The sequence below is a fragment of the Suricata suricatta genome, chromosome 11 (genome assembly GCF_006229205.1).
Source record: "Suricata suricatta isolate VVHF042 chromosome 11, meerkat_22Aug2017_6uvM2_HiC, whole genome shotgun sequence".
Classification (NCBI taxonomy): domain Eukaryota; kingdom Metazoa; phylum Chordata; class Mammalia; order Carnivora; family Herpestidae; genus Suricata; species Suricata suricatta.
The window spans coordinates 73,355,319-73,375,963 of NC_043710.1; the positions used below are offsets into that span (position 1 = coordinate 73,355,319).

At 41.6% G+C, this 20,645-nt stretch overlaps 1 protein-coding gene and 1 non-coding gene across 2 annotated transcripts in view; one reads left to right on the forward strand and one right to left on the reverse strand.

Moving 5' to 3' along the window:
• The first annotated feature begins 1,021 nt into the window (after positions 1 to 1,021).
• C11H11orf97 (chromosome 11 C11orf97 homolog) overlaps positions 1,022 to 20,645 on the forward strand; it is a 25,654-nt gene continuing 6,030 nt past the window's right edge. Inside the window, exons 1-3 of the mRNA XM_029915311.1 lie at positions 1,022 to 1,209; positions 6,527 to 6,631; positions 17,386 to 17,511. Coding sequence (XP_029771171.1) covers positions 1,062 to 1,209; positions 6,527 to 6,631; positions 17,386 to 17,511 — 379 coding nt within the window. The 5' untranslated portion in view covers positions 1,022 to 1,061. The remainder of the gene's footprint in view (positions 1,210 to 6,526; positions 6,632 to 17,385; positions 17,512 to 20,645) is intronic.
• On the reverse strand, positions 8,361 to 8,552 carry LOC115272932. Its single transcript, XR_003900572.1, has one exon. It is a non-coding gene; the product is annotated as a U2 spliceosomal RNA (small nuclear RNA).

Sequence of the window (20,645 nt, forward strand, 5' to 3'; positions counted from 1 at the left end):
ACCACAATAAAAAATAAAGCAGTTAGACCCCCGATTTCCCAATTCTGAGAGGCTAGGTGAATGACTTTCCACCCAAGCAGAAGACTGGAAGTAATTCTCTGGAGGAAGCCAAAGAGAAGCTTCCTCTAGAATGGGAGGTGCAAAGCAAAATTGAGGTCAGGACCACCATACCGAACAGGGAAATTTTGTGAATATTTTCATACTTCATATTGAGCCCTGGGTTGTCTTTTCTCACTCACTTCCCAGGGCACTGGCACCAGACAGACACCCTCCAGCAGGGAGATTGGAGGAGTCACTCCATGGAGTATCAGAGCAGTTCAAGAGATAAGAACTTAAAATCTCGACCTCAGGGGTTCCATAACTGAACAGCCGCGACAATCACCTATCAGTAAAGTGCCCAGTTAATAAGTCCCACTATATGCACAGATGCATATTTTCCACTACTAGACAAGGCAAGACAGTCAAAGACCACTTGAAGATTGAGGAAGGTTATCTATCAAGACAGAAACCAAAACAAACAGGAATAGGTAACTTGGAGGAGGCAGCAATTACACAAGAAAATAACATTGGAACTGAAATGTCATTACTATCCTCAGAGACAAGATACAGTACCAAGATATAAGGCCAAGATGTTTTATAAAAACATGTGAAACCAGGGACCTTACCCTGAACTCACCTGTCCAGTAACTGCTCCTACCCTACCTGTTTCAGGTGGTGATCTATTCTTTGGGCCTGTGACCTGGGGCAATTTCCTTTGCTTTCCTGAATCTCAGTTTCCCCACCTGGGAATAGTAAAGCTACTCCTGCGAAGTGTGAGTGAGAAACAAACGAAAGATTAACGGGAAGTCCTTTGTTTTGGTGGGTGGGTAAGTGCAGCCCGCTAGCTTCAGCGCTGTCCTGGGCGCGCGTGACACCTAGGGCCTGGGAGAAGCGCGCTGAGAGCTTCTGCGGCTGCGAGGATCCACAGTCACTATGGCAACCGGAGACGCCCGGCGTTTCCCAGGACGCCTGCGGCGGAGCAGTGAAGGCTGGGGGCAGCCGGCGGCGAAGATCCCCGCGGCATGAGGCGGGAGGAAGCGATGGTGGTGACCTCGGTGGCCGCGCCGGAGACGGTCCGCGACGGGGAGCAGCTTCGGCCGCCGGCGGGGCTGGGGTGCGGGGAGCGCGGGGAGCCCGGAGGTGGCGGACCCCAGGAGTCTCGCAAACAGTGTGAGTTCCCCTCCCGTGACTCACCCGGCGTGGAGGGACGTGTGGAGTGCAGGACGCGTGAAAGAGGGACTGGGGGGAAACCGCAGTGGGACTGGCTGGGGCCACGAAGGTTTTGGAGAGAGGGGGCGGAGATGCTTTTGGCGGAGGCAGAGGTGCTGATGGCGCCGTGGCCAGGAGCGTCAGCTCTGTTTCTCCAAAGCCTCCTTCACGAAGGACTACCTGAGTGCAGGCAGCCTTCAGCCTATAGGTAGTGGCATTGGCCTGGAAGATATTGGGAAAAAAGTGTGTGTACACGTGTGTGTAAATTATAAAATTATAAATATAAAATCTGCAATATAAACTAAAATTATAAAATTGTAAGTATGAAAATCTGTAATATATAAATTTAAAATTTGTATATAATAAATATATGATTTATATTTATATGTTATTTTTATATAAGTACGCATAAATAATATAAACTATTATTTATATACAATAATATAAATATATTTCTATAAAAATAAGTTGTTATATATAATTATATATTAGAATATATCATATATTATATAATTATTTATATATAAGTAAATATTAATTTCTATAGAATAAAATTAGACATTTATAATCTATATACAAATTATATATACATACACACACAGAAGTATGTAGATCATTTTTGCCAGTTACTTCATTTTACAGACCAGGAAACTGAGGTCTAGAGTAGAGGGAATGAAGTGACTTGCCTTCAGTCATTCAGTCAATGCTGGAGAAATACTTAAAACACTTCAATTCACATCTGTTGGACTCTCAGTTCATTAATTGTTACTATGTGGGGCTTTTAGAATCTCACAATTATGGGCCCCATTTTACCACAGTTTCCTTTCTTGCCCTGCCAAACACACAGTACTCAAGTGAGTAAAGGCAGTTCTGGCCCAGTCACAGCACCCTGGCTGAAACTTGAGTCCGCTCCAGGCCTCAGCACACATCCATGCAGCTCCACGAATTTACAGATATTGCACAGCCCACTGTGCTCTACAGGCTTTCAGTAAGTGCTGAGGAATGACGATGGTGAAAATCATAGGCCAGGGAGGAACACCAGCAGTGTCTAGCCCTCCGCATTACCTCCTTGATTGCCTCTCTGGCGACCAGCCGCAGCTCTAGCCGGTCCCTCTGTGCCCAGACAGACCCCAGGAGGGAGGTTGGGCTCAGCTCCTCTGTTTCAGGGAACCACACACCCTGCTCCCAGGACACCTCATTAAGGGCCCATAGAACCTGTGTCTCCTAGTGAAAGGGCCTCTCCTCCCTCAGCATCAGCCCCAACAGGACTGTGGTGATACCTCCTCATTCCTTGGATTATTGTCAACAGCATGCAGGGAAATTACTTAGAGCAACTAAATCCAGTATGTTTATGTATTCAGTATATTTAAGTATATCCTTATTCCGACTTAAAGTTCTGTCTAGGAATTTTCCCATTGAAGATGCTAGAAATTAAAGGTTCTTAGTCTCGAGGTGCCTGAGTGACTCAATTGGTTAGGCGTCCGACTTCAGCTCAGGTCATGATCTCTAGGTCGATGAGTTCGAGCTCCACATCTGGCTCTGTGCTGACAGCTCAGAGCCTGTAGCCTGCTTCAGATTCTGTGTCTCCCTCTTTCTCTACTCCTACCCAGCTCTCTCTCTCTCTTTCAGAAATATACGTTTAAAAAATGTTAAAAAAAAAAAAGGTTCTTTAGTGTCTTGGCTGTAGGAGTAAAAGGGGGAGTTAATCATTCACTCATCAATTCAACAAATACTGAGTCCTTACTGCATGCCAGGCATTGGGCAAGCTGCAGAGAAGTGAGTAATGAATTAAGGCCTGTGTCCAAGCTTTCAGGAACTCACAAAGTCAGGGGTTGGGCATACGGAGTTCTTGCTTCGCCTCCAGGAGAATCTCCTTTGAGGGCCTCGACCTAAGTAGAACCAGACTGTTGTTACCCACATGAAGTACCCATTCAATTTCCAAATGTTTTTTGGGAAGGTCTTTGACCTCTCTGTAGTCTCTACTTTCTAATCACAGCTCTATCTGAAATATACACAGATCAAATGAGGTCCTTTCCCAATGAATTTGATGAAGGTGGCTATTTGAACAACCACCAAATATTTCATAGACTATGGCATCATCTTTAAAATTCTTTGGAGTACTCTCACCATGCTAGCTAACCTCTTCCAATATTCTCCAGTTTATTAAATCACTGAATCCAGTAGATGTGATCAGATTAGGATAGTGCAGTGGGACTATAACCTCCCTTGATCTGGACATTATACTTCTATTAAATGGATCCAGAATCACATTAGCTGTCTGGCAGGCACATTATATTATTAATATACATATCAAATGCAGTCTATGACATGCTAGACATCCTTTCTCTTTCGTCTTTTGTCCAGTTGGAAACATTTGATCCAGGCTTTTCCTATCTTACATTTATGCAGTTAATTGCTTAATCCTAAAAACAAGTCATTATATTTATCTCCATCAATACCATTTTATGAAATTTAGCATTTCATTCCCGGTATATAAGCAGCCCTTTGAGTCCTGAGTTTGCCATTCAGCAAGTCTGTGCCTTCTCACATTTGGTGAGTTTATTGGCAATTTTCTAATATCCAGATTAGAAGGTAGTTCCAACAGCTCAGAGTAGAGTCTCTAGAAGACCCTGATCTTTGTCATGAGCATTCTGCCTCCTACAAATACACTTTATCAAATGCCTTGCTGAAATGCAGATCCACGGTGGCCACAACACCCCCCTAATCTAGCTAGTTTAGTAACTGGGGTTTGGGAGAGTCAGGTAGGTATGGCTTTTAATTTTTATGACTAGTTTTGTGATTTCTGAGAGTTGCTTTCTCAATGATAAAATAGGAATTATTATACCTGCCCATGGAGTGATTTTGAGAAAGAGAGATAATATATGTAAGATGTTAATAATATATGTATGGTAGCATTCAATAAATTATAGCATTGTTAATAGCTCTTAACAAAAGAAAGCAGGGTAGTCTGGAATAATGTTGTTCTTAGTCCTTAACACTTAGTGCTCACCGTTCCTCATAAGCCATCTGTTGCCTAACCCACTCAAAATGTTAGTCATTTTGAAGATCAACATCTAGTTGCTATGTTTGTAAAAAACAAATTTCCTTCTTTCCTTCCTTTTTTCTTTCCTCCTCCGTCCTTCTTTCTGTCTTCTTCCTTTCCTTCCTTCCTTCCTTCCTTCCTTCCTTCCTTCCTTCCTTCCTTCCTTTCCTTCCTTCCCTTCCTTCCTTCCTTCCTTCCTTCCTTCCTTCCTTCCTTCCTTCCTTCCTTCCTTCCTTCCTTCCTTCCTTCCTCCCTTCCTTCCTTCCTCACTCCCGGCCTCCCTCCCTTCCTTCCTTGCTTGCTTGCTTCCTTCCTTCCTTCCAGGAGTGGTGAATATTTGCCTACACTAAGCTCTTTACTACTCTAATTTTTCACAGTTCCTCAAAACCTTTAGTGATTCCTTCTGTAACCTCTTGTAGTGGCACAGCTGAAATTCTCAAGAGACTTGAACTTAGAGCAGGTGATCTTTTCTGTGCTACTGACCTGTTACAGGATTTTCGTCCTTCTTAGCCATGTTCCTAAACCATTTTCTGCCTTAAGATTATGATATCACCAAAAATGTTTAAACCAAAGTTAAGCTTGAGTAATGCTAACTCCCACCTCCCATTCATATGACTCCTAACTTTTGGGAAACGAAAATGAGACCCAGAAAACATCTAATTCTACCTTGTTCATGTCTAAGGAAGTGTCTGAGTCCTCATGACCAGGAATGACCCAGGACCACAGCCAGAAGCCCGTCTGTACACAGTCAAATCTATTCACTTGTGTTATTTATTGGCTAGTCTGGAAAAGATGAGTCAACTGCCATTGTGAGTTGAAGTTACATCCTAACTAGCTAAAGTATTCAGTTGGTTAGGTTTTCCAAGGTTCCTTGGATTGAGCAATTTGAGAATTATGACTAGAACTACTGGTGCCCTGACATTCACAAGGCTGCATTGGCATTCATGCACAAGAATAGTCTTTGAGCTCTATCTAATTTAACAATGCTGAGTTTTACTTGAACATATATTTGGTCTGTTATTATGGCAGATTCTGTTCCAGGACTCAGATGAACTGAACAGACAACATCCCTGCCCTATGGTATGTCTGGTCTGGTAAGGAGGGCACATATTCAACTAATAGTTACATAAATAATGGTATATAAAGCAAATAAAGCCATATGCAAATTGTAATAAATTAAAAGAGAAGAGCCACTATGAGAAATAGTAAACAGGGACATTTCAAGATTGTAGGGTCAGGGAAAGTTTCCCCAAAGAACTGACATTTAAGCCTAGACTTGAAATTTGAGAAGTTATTCAGGTAAAAATATAAGAGAAAGGCAGTTCAGGCCAAGAAGAGGATGTACAAAGGCTCTGATGTGGGAATGGGCAGAAGGGCCCTGATGAAGCTCAAAGAGCAAGAGGGAGGGGCTGACAAGAGAGACTCGGGAGACAGTGTCAGCACAGAGCTCGGGGCAGGGTGAGCAGAAGAAATATCGGTAATGTGTTTAGAACAAATAATCCAGCCCTCCACAATAGCAGTGATGTCCTATAGGGCCAGGCTTAGAGGCCAGGAAAAAGTCGTATGTCCATATGCAGTTCACTATTACAATTCGGGTTTATCTCTAAAACCAATGATTAAATAACCTGTGGCTGTTCTGTGTGGATTATTGGCTCCATGCACACATCTATCTTATTCATTGCTAAGTCCTCTGCCTCTAGCCAAATGCCTGGCACAGAGTAGGTCTTTAATAAGGATTTATGGAATAGGGGCTCCTGGGTGGCTCAGTTGGTTAAGCATCTGACTTTTGATTTTGGCTCAAGTCATGATCTCATACATTGGGCTCAGTGCTGACTGTGTGGAGCCTGCTTGGGATGCTCTCTTTCCTTCTCTCTCTGCCCCTCCTCTGTTCTCTCTCTCTCAAAAAATAAATAAACTAAAAATTAAGGATTTATTGAATAAATGAGGTTTTTTTTGAAGCTAATGAAGAAAACTCAATATATTTCTTCATAATATCTAAAAGAGGTATCTTAAACTTACTGCAAAAGTTCAGGAATTATGTGACAGTGTAAAGTCTCAAAAGAACAAAAAATTACAATGGAAGGGATTTTTCGAAAATCGAATCACAGGGTGAATCATCTGCTATTTGTATGGAAGAATGTGTCTTTTTAAAAAATAGTTATTCATGTAGGTATAATGGCTAGAGAGTTGGGCATACTTTATGATAAATAACTAATTTGACTAATGTCTTTATAGGGAAGAAATTCTTGTATTCGGAGCCACACAAGAGAATTAAGGAAGTACTAGAAGAAGAACTTTATATTAAAAGAGACGAATGCCACATTAAAAACCCACCTGCAGGTAATCTCACTGACAAATGAAGTGTATTTCTGAAATGAAAATGAAATTACCTATTTGATGGTAGAGTGATTATTTTATTTATTAAAAAACCATGACTATCCAAAGAAAAATGGATCCTTGGGAAATTCTTGAGCTAATATTGTAAATATTTTGCCTCTTCCCAAATAAGGTTATATTTAGATTTTAAAAAATGAGCTAGATGTCAGTATCTACCTTGCTGTCCCACATTTTGGTGGAGTTATTTCTATTTAATGAGGAGTAGAAGTTTTGCCAAGAAAAGCACAATAACATCTTTAATATTTATCAATAACAGTGGTTCCTAAAGTTTAGATTTCATCAGAATTATCTGGAGGAGTGTGATGAAAGCAGATTGCTGGGACTCATTACTAGAGTAACTGGCTCAGTGTTGGGGAGGTGGGTGGGGATTGGGCACAATTAGAATTTCTACTGAGTTCCTGGTTGATTGAGGCCGATGGCACTGGGACCAATTTGAAAACTGCTGATGCAGGGGTGCCTGGGTGGCTCAGTCAGTTAAGCATCTGACTTCAGCTCAGGTCATGCTCTCATGGTCTGTGGGTTTGAGCCCCACATTGGGCTCTGTGCTGACAGCTCAGAGCCTAGAGCCTCTTTCAGATTCTGTGTCTCCCCCTCTCTCGGCCCCTCCCATGCTCATGCTCTGTCTCTCTGTTTCTCCCAATAAGAAAAACATTTAAAAAATTAAAAAAAAAAAAAGAAAGAAAATCACTGAACCATGAGAATCGAAGTCATTTAAATAGGTTAAAAAATCAGCCAAGGATTTTATTGTATATACACATAGTTTATGGGTTATATGGTCCAGGTGTTGATTGTTCTCACTGATGGTTCATTGGAAAAAAGATAAGCTGTGGAAGCCCAGAATCCCTCAGAGATGCTATTTTGAAACCACTGGAGCCCCTCATTTTCATGATTCCATCCCAGGGACTACCGGGTGTACATTTCACACTTTTCAAACCGTCAGGGTTTTATTGCAGATCTCTGGGGGCCAGCATTCCCAGAGGAAAGAAAAGAACTTCAAGATGTGACTCCTATACTCATAGAACTTGACATTTTCGGAGGAGGACTGCTGAATCCCCAGCAGCTGGGGCCCAAATTCTCAAAGGATTCCTAAGAGCTGAGGCTGCAGGACCAGAAGTGCATTTTTTCAGACTCTCCAATTTTTTTGCCCAATTTCCATCACAGAACCAGCCATACAAACATATTTTAGGCTTCCTCTATTGCCCATTCCTATGAAGGGAGAGACCAGCAAAAATAGCCAATTTTACTCATACTGTGTCTGGAAAAAAATATATAAAGTTTGGAATGCAGAATGACCCACTAAATTGTTTCTCTGAGCCTAGCCTACATATACAATTTTCCTAATGGTTAAAATTTTTAAGTCTAACCCTATTCTATTTTGGGGTTACTTTCATTTTATGCGCTTATAAATCTATAATGTATATACTAGTCAAATATTATATTATTATGTCAAAAACTTGATTGTTGGACAATCTAAGTGATTAAGAAATATCACTTGATTTATAAAAGTTCATTTTTCTAAGCAATCTTTTAAAATATCCTTCATATAAAATAGAAATGCTTGTGCTGCATTTTTGAAACAGCCACCAGAGGTCGCACAGAGGTGCTGTGTTAGTCTAGACTGAGAACAGAGTCTGGAAGATTAAGTTTTATTTATTTTTATTAATTTATTTATTTTGGGTGCCCCATTCCTGGAGATACTGCGCTGCCAGCTCGATGTGGGGAGTGGATGGAGAAAGCTCCTCTTCCATCTCCCTGTTCCCCAAATCCACTTAATATATTGCCCTCGGATAGAGGACGTATCTGGTATTTTAACTGATCAGAACACATACTGCATTTGATCTTAACCAAAAGCCTGAGAAGTGATGAAAGGTTAAGTGTTAAAAGGGCTTTGCTTATGGAAAACAGAAACTACTCATTTTCTTCTTTTTCGGTTCTTAACAAAAAAAAAAAAAAAAAAAAAAAAAAAAAGGCTTGTAGCCCCAGGTCCTTGGCCACAACAGGAACTGGTCCCCAGGGAGGGTGCTTAGTCTCAGTGTTGCCACTCTGGGCCAGCCACTGAGCCATGAAAGTGACATACTCCTTTGAATATACAGTGAAAGAGACAGCTTCTCTTTCTGGAGAGCACAGTTTATCCCATACACGCAGAATTCTGCATAAAACTTTTAGGGGCTCTTATGGCTCCCAGAGCCGCTATTCCTAGATGTTACAGTAAGTACACTAGACTCTGTTGTCTCCGCTTCTGCACTTACTGTTTACTCCTTCACCCATTGCAAATAGGTTTTTGTTACCATGAATCCAAGGCAACTGGTCTTTTCCAGATAGTGAATGACCTTCCTCTTGAAGGTCAAATCCAATGATCTTTAAAGTCAAATATCCTTCAAAACCCCATCACACTCAACTTCTCTGTAGCATCTGACATAACCGTTTACTCCTTTCCTTTGAAAACACTTTGTCAACTTAGCCTCCAGGTCACCATGCTCCAGTCTCCTGTTTTCCTGGTGCTACGCTTTGTCACCTCTAACCTTTGGAGAGCTCAGTCACACACCCTTTTCTCCACCTATATTCAATTTTTTAGTGATCATCACATCCAGCCCTGTTGTGATAATGACTCCAAAATTTATATCTCTGGCCTCTGCTTTCCCCTTCAAATCCCAAAAATTTAACTTAACTTCCCACCTGGGTGTCTACTAGGTCCCTCCAACTTACCATGTCCAGAACAGGACTCTTTATTCCTAGCTCAGAAAATGACATCACCATTCACTCCGTCGCTTAGGCTGAGTATCTAAAAGTCAAGTCTTCAAACTTCGTATCCAGTCCCTCAGCTAATTCTATCTACACTGGAAATACATCCTAAGTCTCCCCCAACTGCAACCATGTCCAAGCCCCTTTGATCTCTTCCAAGCCCAGCAGTAGCATCCTATAACAGCATCCCTCAAGTCTGTTCTCTGCACAGAACCCAGAGGGACCGCTCACAACGTAACTCCTTGCACGTCACCTCCATACTCAAAACTCTCCAATGGCTCATGTGGTCTGCCTAGCTTTCTGAACTCAACCTCTATGTTTTCCCACCCCACTGTAGCCACACAGGTTTTCTTGATGTTCTGGAACATGCCAAGCCCATTTTCACCTCAGAACCTTCCACATAGGCTAAATGAGGATGAAGGCTTTATTTTGCTTGCTACAAATCCTCATAAAAGCCATGTGGTATAGGTATTAGGATCCCCATTTTATGGATGAGTAGACTGAGAGTTTGAGAGGTTTTTACTGTCCAAGGTCATGCATTAAGTAAGTGGCAAAACCAGATTCCAAATTCAGGTCTGACCCCATATCCCATTGGCTTTGATGCACTATAGTGTTTCCGGTGATGTGTTATGACTAAGCCCCATGGGTGCTGTTCTGCCCTTGACTAGCTTGAGATTTCTACAACATCTGACATAGTTGATAGTTCTCTCCTTAAACCTTGTTCCTTCCTCACATTCCTTGATGCTAAAATGTCCTTATTCTTCTCTTACTTCTCTGCATGTTTCTTCTCATCCTCCTTTAAGAACTTTTTCCACTCACCCTCATCGCCAAATATTGATGTTTACCAGCGTGTTACCCACAGTCTTCTAGTCTTGTTCCATTGGCTTTCCCTGGATCATCGCCACTATTCCCAGTGTTTCCACCATTACCTTGCTATGGTGTGTCTGTGTCGCCAGGCTAAATTTCTCTTAGTGGATCTCCCACAAGTACTCAAGATCAGCGTATCCAGAACAAAACTCATACTTCTCCTCCACTTATTCCTTCCTATACACCACCCATCCCAATGCATGACATGGCCTAACGTCCAAGTCCAAAACCAGAGAGCCATCCTCTGTACTCACTCTAGATCACCATGTCCCACATCTAATCAGGCTGTCAGGGGTATCTTGTTTCGGGTCAGGATCCCTAACTGTGACTCCTATGCCAGGTTCATCTTGCAAACATATAGACATATTTATTTATTCTGCGTTGTATTTTTAAATATATGAACCAGCTGTCAACATTTTAAAAACCAGGACTTTTTACATCCATATCTAGATTTTTACATTACGTTGGGTGAAGTGGGAGAAGGGAGGAGAAAGGAAGTTGTGACAACCAAGTCGACATTCACACGTGGCAGCAGTGACTGGAGCTGGGTTACGCCGCCCTGGCTGGCCTGCGCATTCTGTTCCCCAGTGCATGTGAAGCTCCCCAGTCAAGTGGGGCACATCACAAACTACATTCACGTGTCCACTGCGGACTTTCTCCTTTCATAGTGGAAATAGGAAAAAATGTGTTTCTCTGATATCCATGCCTCCAACAAAAGTAGAAAAAAAATAAAAGTAGAAGAGTCAATTATTTCTTACCCCTGGCCTGCTTTATAAAAAAGTCTAACCAGGGGCGCCTGGGTGGTTCAGTCGGCTAAGCGTCCAGCTTTGGCTCAGGTCAGATCTCACGGTTTGTGGGTTCGAGCCCTGCCTTGGGCTCTGTGCTGACAGCTCAGCTCGGAGCCTGGAGCCTGTTTCAGATTCTGTATCTCCTTCTCTCTCTGACCCTCCCCTGCTCGCACTGTCTCTTTCTGTCTCTCAAAAATAAATAAAAAGCATTAAAAAAAAGTCTAACCAGTATATACATTATATATATATTTGAATTTGTGATTATAAATAAAAATATACACTGTTTCTTATATATGCCCAAGTCTAAGGGCCCCTGGGTATCTCAGTTGGTTAAGCATTCAACTTCAGCTCAGGTCATCATCTCACAGTTCATGAGTTCGAGTCCCACTTTGGGCTCTGTGCTGACAGCTCAGAGCCTGGAGCCTGCTTCAGATTCTGTGTCTCCTTCTCTTTGCCTCTCTCCTGCTTGTTCTCTTTCTCTCTCTCTCTCTCTCTCTCTCTCTCTCTCTCTCTCTCTCTCCCTTCCCCCCTCTCTCAAAAATAAATAAATAAACATTACAAAAAAGAGATATCTAAATTCTAGGGACCTCAAGGTATATATGCATGTATGCAAGCAAGCATATTTGTGTATCAATGTGTGTATTAATTGGGTTTGTTTGAATTTTCAAATGATCAACCCCACATCCTCTCATAACAATTGGATTAATGGAAGTGAGATTTCAGTAAGTGTCCAGGCTGGATTTTCCCTCAACTGCTGAAAAAGCACGAAAATACCAGGTCACATAGCAGAGGACCTTTCCAAAGAGCTTATACCATCTATGAAGAGGGGGATTGGTCAAGCGACTCAAATTATAGTGCGTTCTGTTTGTGACCCAACTGATGATGACATTTATGGAAACGCCCAGAAGCAGCAGACTTCTGTTATTTTTGTGCTTTTTCCCTTTTCCTCTGGTTGAATGAAATTGGTGTAAGATCAAAATTTTCTTTTTCTTGGGTTGAAAGAAATAAATATAAAGTCTGGGATTCATTAATTAGGTTTTATGGACGTGTAACAGAGTAAACATTGCACTTATTTTGGAATACCTCTGTTTGGGCGGCAGTAGGAGATCCACGGAAAAGAACTGTCTGTCTTCTGGGGCCTTCAGCTCAATGAGCCACCTAGTTCGTTCATGTGGTTGTGCTGTGACAGTGGTTCTAAGAATTGTGACGAGGTTGACATGGGCAAGATGCTCCAGGTGGTTGTTACCGCTTCCTTGGATCTAGAGAAGGACATCAGTGACTTCAGGAAAAATGAACTTCCAGACCACTAAGCCCTTTCTTCTCGGCTATTTTGATTCTTTCCTGGCTCCTGGTACAGAGAGGGGTGGGCTCAGTGAGAAGTATTGGAAGCTGGGGTAAGGGGTAGATGTGGGTGGAGGGTGTCTAAGTATACATGATGATGGTGATAATCATAGGTATTATTAATAACATAGTTTTATTAATTTTTTACAGCTTTTAGAAATTATCTCTTTCCATCCTCACAATGTCCCTGTCCTCTTAATATTCCCATTTTGCAGATCTGGAAACTGAGTCCCAGAGAGGTACAGTGACTTGTCCTTTGCCACACAGTGCAATAAGCTTGTCAGAAGCTGATGGTTTTGCTCTGGGCCATTGGCTTAGAATGTCTCTTTTAAAGCATAAGATTATGTTTTCTGAGATTATTATTATTGAAATTGACTTGGTAGCAAATAGTTTTCCCTTCAGTAAAAGAAAAGTTGTTCCAGTCTCTTCCAGGTTCTGCCCAAGTTAGGTTCAAACTTTAGATAGAATGGACTTCAGATGATTTACACACTCCTGCCAGATAAGGACAGGGTCTGGCGGCCGGAGTCCAGCTCCAGCAGGTCTAGGATTCCCCTGAAGGATGACGGTGTAGGCCAGAGAGAGTGAGAGAGCCTTGAGTTTCATTCTGATCACCAGGCAGGCACCCCTGCCCACCTGGCAGGTGTCTCTACCATTCTGGCAGGTATCTCTGCCCTGTCTGGTTCTCAAGCTTTATTTATGGCAAAAGGTACAAGAACCAGAAAGAGCAGTAAATGATTTCTCATAGATAAGTTTTACAATTTTCCAGGACATGGGTTCTTCATAAGTTACAATTCTAGTAGTAGTGATTGTCATAAAAAACTTAGCTACAGGCACTTATGGTGTCATAGGTATTTTTTACAAAACCTCAGGTTTAGCCTTAAGGAAGCGACCTATAACCAAGAGGCAAACAGTATTGTTTAGTAAAGGTCAGTTTTTTTATGAGTAAGGGTCATTAGGCTGTTTATAACTCTAAGAGAAAGTTCCCAGAAAAACAGGATTCTCAGGAGACATAATGCCTGCTCTCACAGTCCCAAAGATGATTGATACATTTTACTGCAGTGGTGACTTTCATAAAGGCGTTCAGGCCCAGAAGGTAGTCAGTTATCAGTTAATTGCTTAGGGGAAAATTATCTGTGGCATTAGGGTGTATCTAGTTTACTCATCTTTTCCCTGACCAGGTGCAATCATGCCTCAGAGACAGGGCAGGGGGACAGGCTGCTCCTGACACTAATCAGTAAAGCACTCTGAGGTTTGGTGCCCAAGCAGAAATGAAAGTTTCAAGATGGTAGATTTTGGGAGATGTCTGGGGACAAGAGACAATGCAAACTTGCCGAACCCTCACCAGGAATTTTCACTCTACCGGTGAGTTCAAATAGCTCCCAACATCTGGCCTCTACTCAGAAAACGTTCTCATCATCTTGACAAACAAATGCCATTTTCTGATCAATTCTTCTGTCAGATCAGAATGGAATTGGGGTAGGGGATGGGGGTGGGCACCTGGGTGGCTCACTCAGTGAAGTGTCCAACTCTTCATATCGGCTCAGATCATGATCTCATGGTTTGTGGGATCGAGCCCTGCATCAGGCTTTGCTCTGACAGCGCAGAGCCTGCTTGTAATTCTCTCTCGCCCTCTTGCTCTGCCCCTACCCAACTGTGTCTCTCAAAATAAATAAATAAACTGTAAAAAAATTTAAAAAAATGAATGGAATTTGGGGCAACTTATGGAATTTTCTGGGTAAATAAGAATGTAGATTACAGCATCATTCACATATTCTTAGTGACCCTCTGAAGATTTCCTCCTCCCTACAACTTTTTAAAATGAAGAGATAAGCTTGTGAGACAGGCATTATCAGACTATTGCTTTTATTTTACCATTTATCTTAAAATTATTTCTATATTTCTAAGAACTTCTACAGAGGACTTTATGAAAATATATTAATGTTCTAATTTAATGTTTTCAAGTTACAAGGGCTTTTATATTTTCCTGACTACAACCTGAAGAAGTTATAGTAATCATAAAAATTTGATTAATTAAATTCACTATTTTCTCTTACACAACATTGCCTTTTGCAACAAATTTCTAAAGTGTCCTGCCAAATTCATTAATCTGTGTCTATATGTCCCTGAATGCATAAAAACTTAATTTTCAACCTTGTTTATTTATTACATTTAGTACCAGTTTAGAAAATGTGAAACATCGCTCAATAAGTGTGGATATGTTTCTTATTCATTAATTCATTCAACAAAAATATTTTGTATACCTACAATGTAAAAGGAATTTACTAGACACCAAAGGCATGTCAAGATAATTACAGAGCCTAGAAGTCACCGAAAAGAAACTTAAATGGCTTAAATTTTTCTTCCTGGGGTCAAATCTCTGACAATGTTGACACAAAGGAAGCCCAGATGATATGACTCTAAACTGGCTTTTAAAACAAGCTCCAGTGTTCATCACAATGTTCAGAGACAGCTGAAGGGAACAAAAATATTTTTGAAGGGCAAGCTTATCTTCCCTGAAAGACGGGGCCAGGTCCTCCTGACTAAAATTTCTGGCATCAAGTCATGGTTTAGTAACCTTAACATTCAGGATGAACATACACACCTAGAAAGGTCTCTCAGTAGTAGGGGCTGGGGGCAGAGAAGGGAGGAGGGAAGAAGATGCTCCAGAAGATTCTGAGCTTCCAGACGGGATTGAATTCCTTCCTCTCAGCTTCTCCCTTGTGCCTGCTGCCCTTGCCTTTCCAGGTTGTGCGACAGCACTGACATCTCCCTGCCCCCCCTGCCCCCCCCCCGTGTCTTTTCTTCCTCCTCTTGCAATGCTCATGCCCAGAATGGAGGGCATTGGATTTCTCTTTTAAGAAGCTGCTTCAAAGGGCTCTTGTGCTTCTTTCTAGGCCTCTTTTTCTCCAGTTGAATGTTATCACCTTCTGTAACTTCTTCACCCAAACATCATGTCAAATCAAAGTAGGGCTGTATTTTTCCAGCAGCCTCTGTCCCTGAGTCCCGTCAATACTTGCACTTTACTATATTTTGCTTTGATTTTTTTTCACACATTTCTGAATGTCGGCATTTACATCTGAGGTGTTTTCCCTAACAGGTTGTAAATGTCCAGATATTCCTGTGATTGTGTTTGAAAGATTAGATTTAGATTAGAATTTTTCCATTGAATTTAATGTGGTTTTTCTACATAGCTCTGCCTCCTTTTTGCCAGAACTTCCCACAAGGTGGAACAAAACTTAATCTATTAACTTGGTTTCTTTAAAAAAATTTTTTTTCAATGTTTATTTATTTTTGAAAGAGAGACAGACAGAGCGTGAATGGGGGGGGGGCAAAAAGAGAGAGGGAGACACAGCATCTGAAGCAGGCTCCAGGCTCTGATCTGTCAGCAAAGAGCCTCAAGTGGGGCTCAAACCCATGAACCATGAGATCATGACCTGAGCCAAAGGCAGATGCCTAACCAACTGAGCCATCCAGAAGCCCCTATTTCCTTGGTTTCTTCCCGAGTGTTGTACACAGGGGATATTTACTAACTATCCATGGACTTCTAAATCTGAGAGTGTATTACCCAGAGGCTAGAGAGCAGCTCTCTTCTGTCTCTAGACCGGATAGAAGAGGAGGAAACTGGGTGGAAGGCAGGGAAAGATTTAGATTAGATAGAAGGAACTGCTCAAACTTTGTAAGGTCTCTACAGAAGGAGATTTTGGGATCTTCTTTGAAGGTCTTTGAAGGAGGGAGACAAAATTAACCGTGTCAGCTACTCCATTCAGGAGTGGGGAGGGGCAGGCAAATATTGACATCCTGAGTGGTGAGTCAGCTTATAGATTGTGCCTCTGGAAATAGAATCTGAGTCCCTGCTAGGATAGGGAGACCATTGTCCCTGTAAAACTAATAGCTACCATTTATTAAATGCAAATCACTTAATTTCACCCAAATCCTAAAAACATCTTCAAGCTTGATGTTATCCCTATTTCAAAGCTGAGGAAACTGAGACATCGTGGGTTAAACACCTTGCCCAAAGTCCTACAACTGGGAGGTGGTGAAGCCAAGACTGAACCCCACATCCCTGCTGAACAGACATACTGCGCCCCTGACCACTACATGGCACAGAATCCTTCAGGGAGGAATCAAACGTTAGTGTGGACACCAGTGGGCAGCCTTAGATCTATGGAGAATATTTGGCGCTAAAATTTGTAGCCTGAGAAATGATTAAAAACAATGCATGGCACTAACCTGAATAAGCTTACTTGACTTGGGTCACAGTTTTTTACATGGTAGATTTTTACCAAAAGCTTGTTGACTAACTCAGGAGCCAGATAAATAAATGTCTTTAGGAGATGGAGGACGATCCAGGGCAAATCAATGAATTAAAACAATACTTACCAAAATGATGTCGGGATTTAAGACTGCATTCTGCTTTGTATCGATGTGTTAGTCATCACCTTCCAAAGATTTTGCTATGGTGTTTTGCAGTGAGTGTGTTGTTTCATTCAAGGGGAGATTAAATAGCATCAAGTACAATCTATTAGAAGATTATTGAAAGTATTTGATGGTATAGTAACTTTTGGTTAATAAGTTATCTTTGGAAATATTTGCACTTCTAAGAAATAAATCAGAATCAGTTAGGGTTGGCTGAATGAAATATGTATATTAACTAATTTATTCCTGATCCTTTGTGTTTCGTTATGTATGTTTCTATATTGACTTTTCATCTGTTGCTTTGGGGCACAGTTAGTTAAATTATCTAATTAATAGCACTGTAGAGGTTTAATTGCCTGGGGAGTAATTGAAAGAACAAACTGCAATAAAAGATTAAATGCTAAAGACCTTGGGTGGTTTGTTTAATCAAAATAAACCTCCACCCAAACGACTGAAAAAATAATTACCATGTAAATACTTGTAGAACATTTTGTGCTAAAAAGAAGCTAATAATTGTCATCTCGCTTTTGAAAATATTGACAGTGGCCTTAGAAAGGATTTGGAGCATTAAAAGGAATCTCCCTGTCGGAAGCTTGAAGCCAGGACTACCGAGCAGAAACAGTATGCTGCCGCAAGCCAAGTACTACTCGAGGCATGGAGGGCTGAGAAGTAAGATCCCGATGACTTCTGTTGAACCCCTGCGGGCACCGATTAGTTCAAAGACCAGAGGCGTATGCTTTATTTCAAGTTCACAATCAAATTTCAATCTTCTTTTGGTTTGCTTCTCTCAGGCTACTTTTAGCTTAGCCGCTTAACTTCATTATGCAACTCACACAGTAACAATTCAGCTAAGCAAATTACCCCACAGATGGAATAGAAGTCCATCCTCTGAGTTGTACACCTGACTTTAATTTGTATCTACGGAAGCCTCTCTGGCACACAGCCAGCCTCGCAGGGGGCAGATCACACACTGTCCCTTTTTCCAGACTGATGACCTTTGCTTACCAGTGGAAATGGGGAGTGGAAGAGGAAGGAATTAAGGAAGAATCAGGCAACTACTTTGCTTGGCTCCCTTAGTTTCACTCCATTTGAGGTAAAAGGCCACAGAGGTGGGCCCAGTACACTGCTCCTCACAGACATAAGGGTTCCTTACAGACATAAAGGTCAAAACAAAATATTACTCATTTCTCACTGTCATAGCCCGTATCTGCCAGGAAATGGTGGTAGGATGTGGAGAAAGCAGGGGTCTTGGACTGGAAGCATAAACAGTGTCCAGATATCCTAGGGACCTGAAATTGGGTATACAACATCCTTAAAGTAGCTCTACAGTTGGGAGGTTATTCTAGGATGAAAAGAGATACGTGGGTAAATGACAAGCTTGGGTAATGCTGTACTGTTCTTATTCCAGACTCTTTATGTATAATAATTTTCTTAATATTTACAACAACCATAGGAAACAGGTACGATTCATTTGATAGGTTAGGAAACTGAGGCACAGAAAGGTTGAATAATTTACTCAAAGCCACTTAGCTAGTGAGTGGATGTTCTGAGATCAGAATCCAGACAGCTGGAAACACCTGGATGGCTCAATTAGTTAAGCGTCAGACTTCGGTTCAGATCATGATCTCATGGTTTGTGGGTTCAAGAACCACATCGAGCTCTGTGCTGACAACTCAGAGCCTGGTGCCTGCTTCAGATTCTGTGTCTCCTCTCTCTGCCCCTACCCCGCTTGTGCTGTCTCTCAAAAATACATAAATGTTAAAACATTTAAAAAAATCCAGACAAACAGTGTCCAGGGCCTTTAACCACTAGATATTATAGCCCCTCTGAGCCAAACTGTGCCCAGGAGCTGGGGAGTCTGTTGAACTTAAAAGTGGGGTGAGAGCTCAGAAAACAAAGGAGGAGGGTCTCCTGGGAGGCAGTCTCTAGGAACTGACTCAGTAGGGAGAAAATTCAGTCACTAAGAAACCGAGAGACATAGGGTTAAAGAAAGAAAGAACACTTGTTACTAAAGGGGATTCACGCAGCAGAAAAGAACCAGTACGGAGACTCGGGTTCAACAATAAAGGACTAGTTGCCACCATTTGCCATGCGCCAGGCACAACAGTTAAGTGTTGTATATCGCTACGTAATCCACATGTTCACATAAGATGTGAGTTTTAATTTCCATTTTCCAGGTGAGAAAACTGAGGCATAGAGACATTACATTGCTCAAGATCCTGTGTCTAGGAGGTGGTGAGGCCAGCACTACAAACCCGGATCCTTCTCACTTCTGAGAGGATAATCTTAAACTCTGGGCCATCACGGCAGAGAATCTAGTCTCTGGACCCCAGGGATGGAACCAGTGTGGGTGGGGTTAAACAGGCTGAGGGGATGTGGGGTTTGGATTTTAGGAGACGACTATACTCAAAATCCACAAAGATAGCAGTGTCCTGAAGTAATGTTGATTCAGCTCATGTCTGGGCCTCTTGCCCATTGGGGGCTGTTTATTTCCACTTTCCACCCAATTTGTCAGGTTCTAATTATAATGGGTAAATTCATCATTCCAATAAAACTCACAGAGCAATTTATTTTAAAAGTGAATGATTTGCTAAATGCCATATTATAAGACTGGTCTGAAGAGCAAATTACCTTCATTTGAAGACAAAGTCCAAGAGATGACCCCATTCATCAGTTGGGGCATATGATTAAAAGTCATGCGTGTTTGATTTTTACCATGATTGCATTATTTTCATTTTTATAATTTAAGAGAGACTTGTTTATTGCTCCCACTCATTTTACTCACCCACGCTACCTTCCTAGCAGCCTCCAGGCCTCTATCTACCACCCAGGCCAAGCACTAACAGTGATCATGTTATAAAATATAACTGCTATGGTTATATATCTTAGCTTCATTTCTGTAAATTATCAGCTGCATTTTGCCATATGAAATCCCACTATCACAACTGATAAAGCTATATGAATCAGATTGATAACAAGGAATTAGACTTTTCTCATTATCAATGAAAAAGGTAGATGCGAGGCACAGAAATATCATAGATGAACAAAATCCACAGATAATTTTTAAAATTTGATCAGCAGCAAGGCATACATGATCAGAAACTCCATGAAAGCAGGAATCCCATCTCTTCCACTAACCACCACGTCCTTAGCCTGGTGCCTGGCACGGTAGGTCCTCAAGCCCTTTCTGTCATGAGAATGACCAATGATTGGTGAGCCAGGAAGTACACGTTGGAGGCCTACAATATGTTCAGAATCATCTTGCTGCTAGCGCACGTGTGTCTCTCCCTCTCCACAAGAATAGGTTTTCCCTACTTGAGCCTGCTAAATTAAATAGAATGCAAAATAGAGGGAAAAGCAATGAGACCTATTGATTTTAGTGTGTTCATCGTGCAAAGTTGCATATATCATATAACACCTTTGAACTGATGCTTTCAAAGACAGGTTTTCCATGGACTGCAGTATTTCCAGGAGCTTCTCCTGTAGAGTATTCTTCAGTTAGATAACTTAGCAGGTCCTCACTGCCATCTTTGTCCTACTCACTTGTGCTTCTTTTTCTCTTTCTCACTAACAACATGGTCATTGTCGCTGTGACTCTTCCAACATTTAATACACATTCCTTAAAATTTAAATTTAGAATCGTGATCATCTAATTGTAGTTCTGAAACACGTTTGTGAAGCATCCACCACCTTCATCCTACTGACAAGTTTTGTTCCTTTGCTTTATTGTTTCTTTCTTGTTCTGTGGCATGTAATAACATCAACTAAAGTTGGGCAGCCCAGCACTTCCGAAGCTTTAACGT